The 14,974-nt window shown below is 38.8% G+C and overlaps 1 protein-coding gene across 3 annotated transcripts; it reads left to right on the plus strand.

Moving 5' to 3' along the window:
- The first annotated feature begins 3,526 nt into the window (after positions 1-3,526).
- On the plus strand, positions 3,527-10,978 carry CTXND2 (cortexin domain containing 2). Of its 3 annotated transcripts, none has more exons than XM_039841545.1 (2): positions 3,527-3,635; positions 9,133-10,978. In XM_039841545.1, exon 2 carries the CDS (start codon positions 9,205-9,207, stop codon positions 9,367-9,369), a length of 165 nt encoding a protein of 54 aa, XP_039697479.1. In that variant the 5' UTR covers positions 3,527-3,635; positions 9,133-9,204; the 3' UTR covers positions 9,370-10,978. The 3 variants fall into 3 exon arrangements, with proteins under 3 accessions (XP_039697479.1, XP_039697478.1, XP_039697477.1); XM_039841544.1 differs by lacking the exon at positions 3,527-3,635 and adding an exon at positions 5,385-5,712; XM_039841543.1 differs by lacking the exon at positions 3,527-3,635 and adding an exon at positions 6,460-6,945.
- The last annotated feature ends 3,996 nt before the right edge of the window (positions 10,979-14,974 follow it).

Raw genomic sequence — 14,974 nt, forward strand, 5'->3', positions numbered from 1 at the left:
ATCTCAAAAAGAGAAAACTTCAGAGCTACTAAAAAAATTCTAGGGCAAAAATTCTAGGGCAAAAAAAATTCTTTGGAAAAACAGATTTTGGATTTATCATTTTATCTGTCATTTGTGTCTGCCAAGAAAAGCCATTTTGCCTAAGAGGTCTCAAAGAAAGGAAACAGTATCCAAGGCTTGAACAATTTATTGTGATTTTTTTCCCCATTCTAAGGTAAAACTTTTTATGTAGTCTTTTATTCAGAATCTTGTACTGCATAAAATTGCATAAACTTCAAGCCCTAGAAAACCTGGATCTGATTCCTGCATTCGAAAATGAGCCAAAAACATATATGGCATAATTGGAACCAAAACAACATCAGCCATTCTTTCTTCTCCCCGCCCCTCCCCCCCCTAATAAAAAATGTATTTTACTCTTTGAGGGGAAGGGAGGAAAGGTATCAGCCTAACAGGAGAAAAATAGCTTATTGAAATTTGTCAGCTATGAGTGAGATGTTTGAGTGTGTAAACTAGAGACCTTTGATTCAAAGTTCAGGAATTCAGATTCAATTAGATAAGGAAAAAGAGAATCAAAGATGACTGGATGTTTTCCAGTTTCCAGATACTGAGATTTTTCTACTTCTCTGTAGCATTTGAGACTGTTGGCAAACCCCCTCCTTGAAATACCCTCATCTCTTCAGTTTCCTTACTCTACACTCCTTGGGTTTTCCTCCTTGTACCTATTCCCTCTGTGGTTCCTTGACCTTTTCTCCACCATAAATGCAGACATTTGTTTCTGATTTCCCTTTGGCCATCTCACCTGCTCCTGTGATTTCCTACCCTTGGGTGACTCTCAGCTCCCAAGACCTTACTCTTTACTCCTAAACTTCAGCCCCACATTTCTGCCTTAAATTCAATCTACCCCAAACTGAACTCATCAACGTCCCTTAAAATATCTGCCATTTCTAAAATACATAATTCCACGAATGGTAACATTTTTCTCTCAGCCATCCAAATTCAAGCCCCAGAGTTTTCTTTATCACTTCCTTCTTCCTCCCATTGTACATCCATTTAACTTACAAATCCCGTGGAATGCTATGTTACAATCTCACATCCACGCCCTCTTTTTTGTTACTCACTCTGTTATGCAAGTTTATGCTTTTGCTACCTCTTGTTGACACTGTTTCCACTCTATGGTGTCTGTTATTTCCTGCCCCAAATACCTTTTATATACTGTTATCAGTTATCTTCCTAAAGTGTGGCTTTGATTATTTACCTTCCTTCATTCAATAAGCATAAACCGTGTGTGTATAGTGTGCTGGGCTCTGATCCAGATATTCATTCATTCATGTAGGAATACCAGCCCTGCCCTAGGTCCTGAAGCTATGCCATGAATGAGACAGACGCAGGCCTGACGCTTAGAGCTTATGTTCCAATTAGTCAGTGAGATATACACAGCGAGATACGGACGGCCCTGCTCTCAAGGGTTTGTCTGCTCAAAATCCTTCAGTGGTTTCCTTATGACTGGAAGAATTTAATTCAAATCCCTTATCCTGACTTTGAGGCTTATTATGGTCTTAACTCAAGTAATAAAAGTATGTCTAGATGAACAATCTTGAGTCTGCATGGGTCTTATATGCTTTATTGGGCACAACATTTTAAAAGAGATATAGACACATCAGAATCTCTTCAATGGAAAACAAACTTGAGTGATAGAAAGACCATATTCTCCGAGGAATGATTAAATGACGAAATGATTAAAGAAATGAGTTAACAAGTTCTTGATAGCTATCTTCGAATCCTGAAAATCTTGCGTATGGAAAAGAAACATATTGCCCTATGTGGTCCTAAGTTAAAAGTGGAAAAATGCTCATTGGGAGTCAACTTATCTAAAAGGAGTGCCCTTTGCCCTTCCAAAACCAAGAATCGCATGGACAAGCAGGAATTTCCAATGAGCTCCCCCGGCCCCTGCCACAAACTGGTCTCTGGAGCCAGTGAGTGCTGTACTCCAAAGAACTTTTTGATTCCTGATAATATATTTGCAGTGAAGGAAAATTGTCTTTTACTCTGCCTCCCACAAACCTAATTCTTTTTTTATGTTATAATATTTGATCATTCAAAATAGATATGTAATATATTTAAGTCATGAAACACAATAATAAATGAACTGCTGTGAACCCACAACCTAATTTAAGAATTATGCCATTCCCATTATATTATTGCTACATCTATCTGTATGCTTTTTCCTTTAGATCATCTTCCTGCCTATCTCCCAGAAGTAACCATTGCCATGAATTTTCTTTACCACTCCTTGACTTTTTTAAAAAATAGATTTATCACATTTATACGCACCTCTACATAATATGTTGTTCAGCTTTGCTTGTTTGGGGATTTAGTAAAATAATAATGTGTGCAATGTTCTGTAATTTGCTTTTTTCATTTAACAACATGTTTCCAAGATTCACCCATGTTGTTAGATGCGAAGCTAATTCATTTGTTCATTTTTTTCACTGCTTATAATATTTGATTGTGGAGTATGCCACAATTTATATAAGAATTCTCCAGGCAGTGGTCATTTGAGTTGTTTGTTCGGTTTTTGCTTGTACATACAATACCTCAATAACGTTCTTTTATATTTCTCCTGGTCTATATACAAGAGTGGAATTGTTGGGTTGTGAAGAATATGTACATTCATCTTCACCCAATAATGCCAAATGGTTTTCCATAGGAAGTTTTATCAATGTTTATTTACTCTGATATTGTTGATAGGCAGTGTATATAGGCTCTTCAGATGAATCATCCTTGCCAATACTTTTTGTTATCAGACTTCTTAATGTTTACCAATCTAGTGGATAAAAATATTGATATGTTTCATATCGATGTTTTCACGAGTACTAGTGAAATTGAACACCTTTTCCTATATTTGTGTGCCATTCATGGTGTGTGTGTATGTGTGTGTGTGTATGTGTGTGTGAAATGCCAGTTCATGTCTTTTTCTTATGAAGTTGGAAGAGTTTTTTTCTTTAACTTGGATACTAGTCCTTTTGTTAAAAATATGCATGGCAAATATCTTCTTCAAGTTTGAACTGTAATTTGACTCACTTTACGGTGTTGATGGTGATCAGAAGCTCTTAACTATAAGGTCAAATTTATCAATCTCTTTTTACATATATTGTATCACCTGTATCTTGTTTAAGAGTTATTTCCCTATCATGAGGTCATAAAGATATTCTATATTTTCTTCTATAGGTTTGCAAGTTTGCCTTTAACATATAACTATAGATGCAGTTTTTTAAAACGAATGTCCTATTTTCCAGTATCACTTATTAAACGGTCCACTCTTTTCGTGTGATCAACAATACCCATTATGTTATAATTCAAATTTCCCTAAATGTGTGATTTGTTTCTGGGCTCTCTAGCCTGCTCAAATGGTCTATTATCTATACCTGCACATATACCCCACTGTCAAAAATACTATAGCTCTATAATAAACCTTGATAATTAACCTGGGAAATCTCTCCACCCTATTCTTTTTCTTCAGAATGTCTTCTTTATTCTTGGGCCTGTGAGCTTCCATTGACACTTAAGAAAATTGGTTTGTCAGTTTTCCCAAAAAACCCTGATGGCATTTTGGCAGAACTGCACTGCATCTAAAGGTCAATTTGGGGAGAATTAACAACTTTATCGTGTTGAATTTATATATGTGGTATATCCCTCCATTTACTTAGGTGTTCTTTGATGACTTTCAATAAAATTGAATAACTTCTTTCAAACAAGTCCTACTTAACTTTAGTTAGATTTGTTTTTAAATACCTATGTATTTTTGTGCTATAGTAAATACTATCTTTTTCAAAGTTATGTTTTCTTATTGTTTATTGCTGGCATTTAGAAATGCAATTGACTTGTGTATCTTATTGAGATACTTTGCTAAACTTTGCTTATTTCTCATATTTTCTGTAGACTATTCTATAGGCAATAACATCTGTGAATAATAAACATTTTTGTTCCTTTCTTTTAAATCTTTATACCACTTTTTTTTCTTTATCATATTTTACTACACTGGTTAGAACCTCCAGGATGATGTTGAATTAAAGTGAAGATAATGAACATCTTCGTCTTTTTAAAAGGAAAATCTTTCAACTTTTGAACTTTTAGTAGAATGTTTGCTATACATTTTTGGTTGATAACCTTTATCGGGTTAAAGGTATTTCCTTCTATCCCTATTTTGCTAAGAATATTAATATGGGTGTTTTATATTAGTACTCAATTTGATCGAATGCTTTTTCTGCAATTATGGAAATGTTCGTATGATTTTTCTTTTAATCCGCATGTATATAAAAATACATATATAAAATAAATGTGTATATAAAATAAACGTCTTTATCGATTTCCTAATGTAAACTACACTGCACTCCAGGAGTAAACTCGACTTGGCATTTGCATCATCACGGTTTATTTGCAGAGAACAGAAACCATTCTCCCTATTTTAAGCAAAAAAGGGATTGATATATGAAATCGTAAGATTTTAGTTTTACATGACCAAAAAAACCCCTAAAAACTCACTCGAGTTGGATTAAGCATATGTGGAAAACTTTGGATTTGCTAAGTGTTGGGTGCAGAGGTGTATAGCTGTTCAACAGGACAAGCTTGTTAATTGTGTTATTCAAATATTCTACTATATCTTCACTGATTTTTGCCTAGTTGACCTACTAATAATTGAGAAAATGTGTTGAGAATCCACTAAAATGTCATTTTTTATTGAATTCTCCCTATAAGTCCTATTGTTTTCTTATTTATCATGAGGCTCTTTTATTAGGTGCATACAATTTAGAATTGTCATGTCTCCCCACTGAATTTTAGTGTTTGTTATAATGTATTAACCCTCTCTATCCCTAATAATACTTTTTGTCTTAAGGTTTATTTTGCTCGATATTACTATAGTGCCTCGGTTTTCTTTTGGTTAGTATTTACCTAGTATACTTTTTGTATACCTTTTATCTTCAATCTTTCCATGTCTTTAAATTTTAGGTGAAACTCATTAACATCATATAACTGGATTGAGGCCAAGACCAAAAAAATAGATGTTTGTCATTTTTATCTGCCCAACATCAAAAAAACCTTCCTATTTGAGGAAAACCTTCCTTTATGTGAGTCTCTAGGAGACAGAACCTCATTCCCACTACAGAAGCCTAGAGAAGCCCGATGTCCTCTTTCACCCATGGTGGCTAAGGTGCTGGTGTGTGACTCAGCCTTGACCAGTTGGATGCTCCAGCCAGGAATTGGAATATTGAGTGACACGAAGATGACACAATTTATAATTCAGGCATGGCAGAGGCAGCGGTATCCAATGACAGGAGCGAGAGTGTCCTGTGGTGGCCGTGTTCAGTGCCAGCAATGCCCTAACCAGACTTTTCCTGTGCCGACCTTGGCTGTGGCTCCCAACTCCTGGCCTCTCTTGGTTTCTGCCTGTTTTATAAGAGCAGTTCTCCTTCAGCTTGACTCTGGAATCTGCCTGATCTCCTTATAGTAAATATCTTTTCTGCTTAAGTAAGGGAGACTGTTTCTGTTGCTTGCAAACAAAAACCCTGACCGATACAAAAGTGTTCATTCTTCCCCTCAAGTTGGGGAGGAGGAGAGAACATGAAGGGGGAACATGTGAGGTCTGGATTTGCTGGAGCCAATCTTGCTACTACGGGGAAGCCAGCCTGGGTATAAAATCAACATAGAAGAAAGGTAAGGTTGAGAAAAATCATAGACATATGAGGGCAGAACCTTGAATCTCTAGATCCAACCATACCTAAAGTAACATTACTGTGGACTTCAACTTCATAAGTCAATGCATTCCGTGTATTGTTTAATCTCACTTAAGTGGACTTTTCTGTCACTTGCAACCAAACTCATTCTACCTGATACTTTTCTATTCTACCTTTGAAAAGGAATCTCTCACTTGACTCCGCAATAAGCTCTTAGCTGCTATCCTACATTTCTTTCTTTCCTAATTGAACTCCTCATAAATGATTTAAAATTTTAGTGTCTTCATTTCCTCACTGCCCTCTCCTGCTTAATCCATTAACATCTGGATTCATTCTTAACCACTTTGCTGACACTATTTTCTTTTAGATCCCCAACAGTCTTCTATCTTAATTCGATGCCACGTCCTCAAAGTCATTCGTCCATTCAACATTTTTACATGCCCGCTTTAGCAAAGTGGAGGGCTGCATTTATTCGTTGAAAGGATATATATTGAACATTTAACATTTCCTAGAATTTCAGGATAAAAAAAAAAATAGATATGGTCCCTACTCTCATGTAGGATTACTATTTTATGAGAGAAGACAGACACTAAAGTAAATATAATAAACTATAGTGATGAATGTTCCTGCGATATCTCCCTGGGAAATTAATATTTAAACTAAGGACTAAAACTCGAACGTAGAAGGAGGGGAATGAAATTTTGACTCACAGGAGGATCGTACAAAACTCATGGAATTGTGAGAAGTCCAGCATTGCTGGGTTAAAAAATACAAGGGAGAGAGTGACAATAAACGTGGTAGACCAAATTGTGAAGAGGCTTGAAACCTCATTAAGAAGTTTGAAGACAATGGGAAGCTGCTGAAGGATTTTAATCAGAGGACTGTGAAAAATCAAATAAACGGAGTCATTTCAAAATAGAATGGGAGCTGCCCTCCCAGAGGAACTGCCTTGTGTATCTTACGCCCCAAACCTTTGAAATGTTTAAACAGGGCAAAATGACCTTTGGACTGGGCCAAAGCAACACTGTATTCCAAAAAACTGTTTGCAAAGCTAACAGGAAAGCAGAAGTTCTGACTGCTGGCTGCAAACTAAAGACACTCTTTGGAATTAGCACCACCATTTATGGCTAAAGAATAACTTAGTTTATTTGCACCTGTAGAAATTCCTTCCTTGACTTATTAACACCGATAGAAATTCCTTCCTTCTATTCATGTAAGTATTCCCCTTCCCTTTCTCATAAAAACCTCTTGCCTTCACCTCCTAATCAAAACACTATTTGGGCTTCTGCCTGAGTCAAAAGAGCTATTGTTTTGAATTTCAAACATTTGTTGTCTCTCGCTTTTGCCTTTCATTTTTTTGGTTAACAGGATTGATCGATTTATGTTTATTAAAGATGGCTTTGCGGTTTGGAAGGTAATAAATGTTTTCAGGAAATTGGAGAGTAGTTGCAGGAGTCTGACATTCAATGGCCTAGAGGACAGTGGTGGCCGCAGGGATAAAGGAAAGGAAATGTTTTTGAAAGAGATTTTGGAAGTAGGCCCAAAAGGGTATTAGCAGACGTAGGGAGGGAGAAGCCAATGAAAAGCAGATCACGATAACGCATGTGACCCGCTCTCAAAGAGCACTCTACAAAGGATGAGGCATAAATGACCCATTAAACCATTTTTCAAAATAAATCTATTAGCACTTTTTCTCTCTGGGCTTGAATGTTGTTCGGCCCTCTTACTCTCATGATGTGCTTTTCATGGTTTCCTCAGAAATTCCCTCGCTAGGGTTATCTAACTTCAGACCCCTCAGAGTCAACGTCCCTCCTTTGGCTGGGCTTTACAATGCCAAATCCAAGCTCACATCCAGCCATGTTCTGTTAGGGTAGCTTCACCTAGTGGGAAGCCCTCTTGACCTTCTTTTCTATGACCCCCCCAGGCTGGTCCCTATCTGTGGGGCCCATAGCTGGCTCTCAAGAAAAAATATATATATATATTTGATCAATTTAACCTCAACTCTGTTGCCACGGGCTGCTCCAGCCACCTCTTTTCTTCCTTTCTTTTTTTTTAATTTTATCTTGTTAATGTAAGAACACGCAACAATGGGATCTACTCTCTTAAATGTTTAAGTGTACCTTACATTACCGTTGAGTAGGTATAATGTCGAACAGCAGATCTCTAGAGCTTATTCATCCCGCTTAACTGAAACTTTATGCCGGTTGATTAATAACCTCTCAAGACCAATAATATTGGACATCTTCTCCTATGCTTATTGGCCATTTGTATATCTGGAGTTATTTGCCTTCTTATTCAGTTATAAGAATTCTTTATGTATTCTAGATACAAGTCCCTTATCAGTTATATGATTTGCAAAAAATTTTCTCCCATTCTGTGGGTTGTCTTTTCACTTCCTTGACTGCTCTTTGAAGCACAAAGGTTTTAAACTGATGAAGTTCAATTTCTCTTTTTTCCTTTTGTTGCTTGTGTTTCTGATGTCATATCTAAAAAATCCTTAGCCAAAACCAAGGTTATGAAGATTTATTCCTTTGTTTTCCTCTAAAAGTTGTATAGTTTTACCTACTACATTTTAGGTCTTCGATCTATTTTGAGTTGATTTTTAGATGTGGTGTGAAGGGACCAGCTTCATTCTTTTGCTTGTGATGCTCATTGTCTCAGCACCATTTGTTTTCTCTCCTCATTGAATGGTGTTGGCACCGTTGTCAAAAACCAGTCGACAATAGGTATGCGTTTATTTCTGGACTGGCAATTCTATTCCATTAATCTTTATGTTTATCCTTATGCCAGCGCCTTTCTGTTTAGTAACTTAACTGTAGCTTCGTAGTGACTTTTGAGATTGGGAAGTCAGTGTCCTCTGACTTTGTTCTTTTCATTATTGTTCTAGTGGACTAAGTTTTAATATCTGAAATCGATCGCTTCTGGAATGTACCTGATTTTTCATTAAGAGATGGGAATGACAGCATATAGTGATTAGGAAAAAAAAACAAAACAACTTTATGTTCCCATCCAGTAAGTTAAGACTCCACGACAAATTAGTTACAATAGAAGTACTCTGAGAATTTTAAAATCTTAGAGAAGAATTGGACTCAACACAGAATTAGGATATTCGAGTGAACTTTACCTGGATCTTACAGGACAAGGAAGGCCCAGTTGATTTCTCAGTTATATATATTTGCTCATGTTTTGCCTTGGAGTAATTCTCCAGGTATTTTATGCTTTCATGTGTGTATCTCGAACGTCACCTATACTAACTTTAGCAGTTTCATAAGAACTTCTTCAATAAATCTTGCTACTTTCTTTTCACAAAGCCTCTTTGGTTTCCACATAGTGTATTACTAAGAAAAATACATGCATACACATGCAAACCAATAAACTTGTTTTATCCTCTCTTGTCTAGGAATATGACAAATCTGAAGGTATACCTGAGGAAGTAACTACAGCTGGACAGGCTCAGGAGGTGTGTGCGCCCATGGATGAGTTCAGCAGCGTCGACGTAGACAAAGGTTTTGCCATTGCCTTTGTTGTTTTCCTATTTCTTTTCCTGATGGGGATGATTTTTCGGTGTGCCAAGTTGGTGACGAATCCCTACAAAGCCGATTTCACAACCACAGAACCATCTCAACCACAGAGCTGAACTATGAAAAGATCTGGTCGACTCCCCCTCACAAGAGATTCAAACTCTTTTCTACAGATGATTATGATCCAGACTTCATATTATTTCACCTCCCTATTTCTCAGCCATCCTTCTCTTGCATTCCACAATAGGCACTTGAGGGTGAGTTGAGAATAATAAAAAAGATGAATCACAAGCCAGTTTGCATTGTTCCTGCTCAGGGAAATGGGTATAAAAGTAGTACAGAGACAGGTTTGAACTCATTGATTAAAATAAGGCCATGGGTTTCAATTCTACAGCATTTAATGTCCTCAAGATAAAACAGCCATAATTTTATCACATAATATATAATATCATGATGCTCGGTAAGGCACACCCAAAGCTAGAAGCCCTCCTAGAGGTGGTCCTAGGAGATCCCTGTACTTATGCAAATGTCAGGCCAGCAGGAATCAATTGTCCTATGATAACAGTCTAAGGGGACCTTTTTAGTGTGTGAAGTTTTATAAAGTCTGCTGCCCTTCTCAAGTGGACAGAGCTCTGTGCTAAAGGGGAACTCATTTGCCTTGGGAGAATTCCTTAATCCCTCTCAGCCCTAGCTTCCTCATGGATAAAATAACATCTAGTAGGTTGAAAATAGGCCCTCAAAAAGGTATGTCCATGTCCTCACCCCCCTGAAACCTACAAACGTGTGCTTATTTGGAAAAAGGGTCTTTGCAGATATAAGTAAGTTAAGGATCTCAAGATAAACTCATCCTGGATTATCCAGGTGAACCTTAAATCCAATGACCAGTATCTTTAGAAAAGACAGAAGAGGCGAAGACACAGGGAGAACAGAGGAAGAGGCCATGTGAAGATGGAGGCAGAGATTGGAGTCATACAACCAGACGCTAAAGAACTCTTACCTGAAAGCATCGGCAACTGGAAGAGTCAAGGAAAGATTCTCCCCAGCACCTGTGGAGGGCGTGCAGCCTTGCCAACAACAGTCTGGACTTCTAGCCTCCAGAACTGTGAGAAAATAAATTTCTGTTTTTTTTATAGCCCCCTAGTTTGTGGTAATTTGTTATGGCAGTCACAGGAAACTAATGTACAATACATGATGATGATGATGATGATGACGACGACCACAGTTATCATCATCACCCAAGGGACCTTTTAAGAGAAAAGAGAAGAAAATCATAATCCCTACTCTCCAAAGTCTGCAGCTAGGGAAATATGATACAGTAGACTATGGCCAAAGGGCAGGAAAGTTCCTAAGAGAATTCATTAGAAGGAAAAGGAGCATCTAGACCACCAACCAAGGCTCACCACGGGTTTGACTTAAGAGGACTGGTTCTGGCACAGTAAGTGAGAGAAATTAAAGCTCTCAAGTTCAGTCATGCTAGCCAAGTATTCTAGACAACGGTGACCTGGCATGTGAACTAAGAGAGCCATAACCTTGGAATCTAAGTGTGAGGCATCACGTGGACTTATGCAGAGACATGGACCAGCATGTAAGTCACTTCAGAGACCTATTGTTGTAGCCGCCAGCCCCCGAAAGACACACGGACCACCAGAAATCAGTGAGTTATAGGAAACATGCTCTTTATTCAGCCAGCTGGGTCTGCCAGGGGTACACAGACCCCAAATTAAGCAGCCCCAAAATGTAGAGGTACAGGGTTTTTAAGCCCTAAATCCCATTCTTCATTCTGTCTTAAACACAAAGGTCTATTTTTCTCTTATTTACTACCTGTCAACCCACAGGTCGGTTGTGCAAGCGAGGGTACAGAAGCAGAAAGCTTATTGTTAGAATGTTACATTCCCATGGGCGATAGCCAAGCAGTAATTTTCCAGCCAGCACACTATATCTACAAGGGACCATGCTGGACCGGGCTTTAGCAGCAATACCAAATGGTATAGGGACATAACTCTAGCCACACACTGTTAACAGAGACTTGATAATTGTCTCTGATCCTGACTCCTGGAAGCAGGATTGGCCTGAGTAAGTGAAAAATGAAGGTAGGGGAATTATTTGAAAATGGAGGTAGGGGAACCATAGGCTTCCAATGAAAACACTCTACTTTGCCTCCACCAGAACAGAGTGTGCTGTATTGGTTAAACTTGGGAAGCGGGGATGGGAGGGCGAGAGAGAGCGAGAGCAAGAGCGAGAGCGAGAAAGAGAGAGAGAGAGAGAGAGAGAGAGAGAGAGGAAGATCTGTACCCTGATTTGATGAAAAGAAATTCATGGCAGGTACAGGTCAGGGTAAAATGAAAGCAGATCAATACTGATGTCGACACATGGAGGGCCACAGTATGTTCCCTCCAGGAACTCAGAAGTTAATGTTTTCCCCACCTCTTAAAATAAAATGCAACATGAACAGGTGATTAATGAGCGCATCCGTATGCAGTCACCAGAGGGTCACAGGTTTGACTGTTATCCCACTTCCTCCAGTAACCTACCTAAGGCAAACAATGTGAAGGTCAATAGAAGTAGATCCTCTTTGGATGCAGAGAAAGAGGAACGGCCCAAGGCAAACTCACACAGGGCCAATGAGAATGCTACTCAGGAGACAAGGCAACTTAGCCATTGGACAACAGAGCGTCTCCAGCCCCAGGGGCAAGATAGTCGTTGAAGATTCAGGGAGTCGCAGCCCACAGACCTTGGGTCTGTCTGGTTTTATGGGCCACATTATCTCAATCTGATGCCTTAAACATTCCTTTCACCCACCTTACACTGTCAGCCAGATCCCAGCAGTCTGCAGAGAAGTTTTACTGGGCCAGACCCTTTCCAGTGTTAATCTACAAAGCGTGTGTGGTCGTGCATTGGATTCTATATTTGTTTTTTGAGTCAACATTTCATAAAAGTAATAAATGCACATTGTAAAAAAATTTCTTTCAAACATTACCTAAGCATACAAATGCAAAAAATTTCTAGACACTGCCTTGCTTCCCAATGCTTTCTTCCAGAGGTAACTGCTGTTAAGGTAGTTTGTTTTTTAATATAAATATATCTTTCCAGACATTTTCCTTTTCTTTTCCTTTTTAGTGTAATATGTGTGAATGACCCACCTGTTTTCATGTTTCAGTATTTAAAAGGTATAAAATGGTGTCCTGTGAGAACCCTGACTCCCACTGTCGTCCTGCTCTTGTCCCCCACCTTTCCATTCGTCCTCTTCAGAGACAACCAGGGGTCATATGTCTCTTTCCGGTGATATTTTAGGTATATGTAAGAAATAATGTGTGTCGTTGCCATTATTTACACAAATAATAGCATGTCATATACCATGTACCGTACACGTTGATCTCTACATCTGATCGCTTCAGCTTTATGAGGGTGAATTAAAAATCAGACTGGAATATGATGCCCCAAATAGCTCCTGTTTCTCTTCAACATTCCCCATTCCTCATTTCTGCCCCCAAACCACCCACACGCACATCAGAAAGCTGAAAGAATCTAATAGAAACATAATCAGGGCAGAACGAAGATTTCCCTTCATTCATCACACAGTACAGAGCACCACACGTACAGGGAATATGTCGGGGGCTAGGGGAAACAAAGATTAAGACAGGATCTCAGCTTTCGGTCAGTCACAAACTGGCTAAGACAGAGACACACAGGTAACACACAAGCGGAAAGGACTAAGGAAATGAAGCGGAGACAGGGGTTAATTCTGCTACCAATTAGGAGGCAATTTTCTGGCAAGAGAAAGAGCTAGAAAAAGAGAATAGAATAGGAAAAGGAGGGAAAATATATGATAAACATTTCCAAACTAAGATAAGAAAGCTGTTTTGAATAATGGTTTAAGACCACAAGCTAGAGGGCTAAACTATCTGGCTCTGACACTTTTTAGCTCCGTAGCTTTGGGAAATTTAATTCTGCACCTCAGTTTTCTCATCCAATAAGAGACAATAATAATAGTTCTCACCTCATAAAAGTACGAGAATTAGACAAAATAATAACCGTCAAGTGCTTAGCACAGTGCCTGTTATGCAGTAAACAGTCAATAAATATCGTCTGTATGTGTTTTATGGGGCATATTATGTCTAAAATTTCTAGCTCGGGTCAGAAGATAATAGCATGATGTCTTGAGTTTGGAACATGCTGAATTTCAAATATCTAGAGGAGCGCTTCACTCCTCTGTACCTCAATTCCTGGTGTCTTAACAATTGGAAACAGGCACTGAAAGGGGTAAGAGGAAACTGGCGAGCAGGTGAAATGAGCACAGGTGAAAGCGTGGTCAGCAGGAGAGGATTTCAAAGACTTGGATGGTCCTGGCTGCTCCGCACCTGTTTCCAGTCTTACATAGCAGGTTGTGGTTTATACTTTTTAAGTGAAGTTAGGCATAGTTAGTGTAAAAGATAACTGAAGAAATTAAAACATCAATGAAATACCATGGCAGTCAATAGTGCTGCTTCATCAGATACACCTGGTTCTCCCTCCTTCCAGAGCGATGAGACGTGACTGTTCTTCCTGGCCCTCTTCTGGTTGGGTAGGGCCTTATGAGTCATTCAAGCCAGTGAGTTCTAACTGAAAGTGTCCTGAGTCACTTCATTTGTCAATGTGAGACCTAGCTTTCTCTCCTTCTGGCATGACTACTCATCAGCCTGGGTTCCTGAGGAGCTATCATAAGCAGAGCTCCACTGCCAACTTTCTAGAGGTGATTATGCAATGTGAGCAAGAAATACAAGGTTTTTTTTGTTTTAAGCTTTTGGAGTTGTTTCCACAACATAAGCTAGTCTACCCTGATAACAGACACTATTTTAACATGTATCAGATTCTTCAAAATTATGGTTAATGGTTAGTCCTAAGGAGGGTATGGGGAAACAGATACTTTCAGAGATTTACTATAGGAATAAAAATTGTTTCAATCTTTTTAAAAAGTAACTCGACAGCAGATTCTATTAAAATGAAAAAAAAAAGAGTACATATATATTTTTACTCAGATTCCATTTGCGGGAATTTCTTCTACAGAAATATTTCTTTTACAAAAGTATGTTCATGTTTTATAGTTGCATTATTTGGAGCAGCAAAAAACTGAAAATAAACTAAATTTCTGAAAATGGTTTAGCCACACTATGAAGTATTATATAACTGTCAAAAAGATACATTTTATATCTTTTATTGACTTCAAGGGATGTCCACATGTTAAATGTAAACCCTCCCCCCCAAAAAAACCCCACAGGGATGACCTTGTACGTACAAGCCTAGAAAATTAAGCTGTTTTACCTCAAAGGAGTAAGGGTAGTAAGCGATGGGAGAGGAGCAAGTATCATGTTTTTCCTATTACGTCATGCTATTCCGCGAGTCGTTACAATTTGTACGACTTACGTAATAAAACAAAATCAAGTAGAAGTGAGGAAAAAAATCTAAACCTAAGGGTGTCGTCCGACTGAGCCTTTACATAATAAGTTCAGTACTGCGGCCACTAGTTGGGGTGATGGAAGAGGCGGAACTTCTGTAATATCTTCCAGGAGGCCACGCCCACTTCACCCTGCCAACCGCTTCTCACGTGTGCCCTGGAAGGCTCTGCTCTGACGCATGCGCACTCGCCTGAGTTTGCCTGGCCTCGGAGGGGCGCCCTGCGGCTTTGGGTTTGACCCCGTCAGGCCACCGTCGTGGGGGACCGGAACGGCACCTGAGGTTTGCTTC

This window comes from Pteropus medius, unplaced genomic scaffold, assembly GCF_902729225.1.
Source record: "Pteropus medius unplaced genomic scaffold, Ma_sr-lr_union100, whole genome shotgun sequence".
In the NCBI taxonomy this organism is placed as follows: Eukaryota; Metazoa; Chordata; class Mammalia; order Chiroptera; family Pteropodidae; genus Pteropus; species Pteropus medius.

Excerpts from the sequence above, each read along its gene's own strand:
- CTXND2 (XM_039841545.1), top strand. The coding sequence starts at position 9,205 with ATGGATGAGTTCAGCAGCGTCGACGTAGACAAAGGTTTTGCCATTGCC.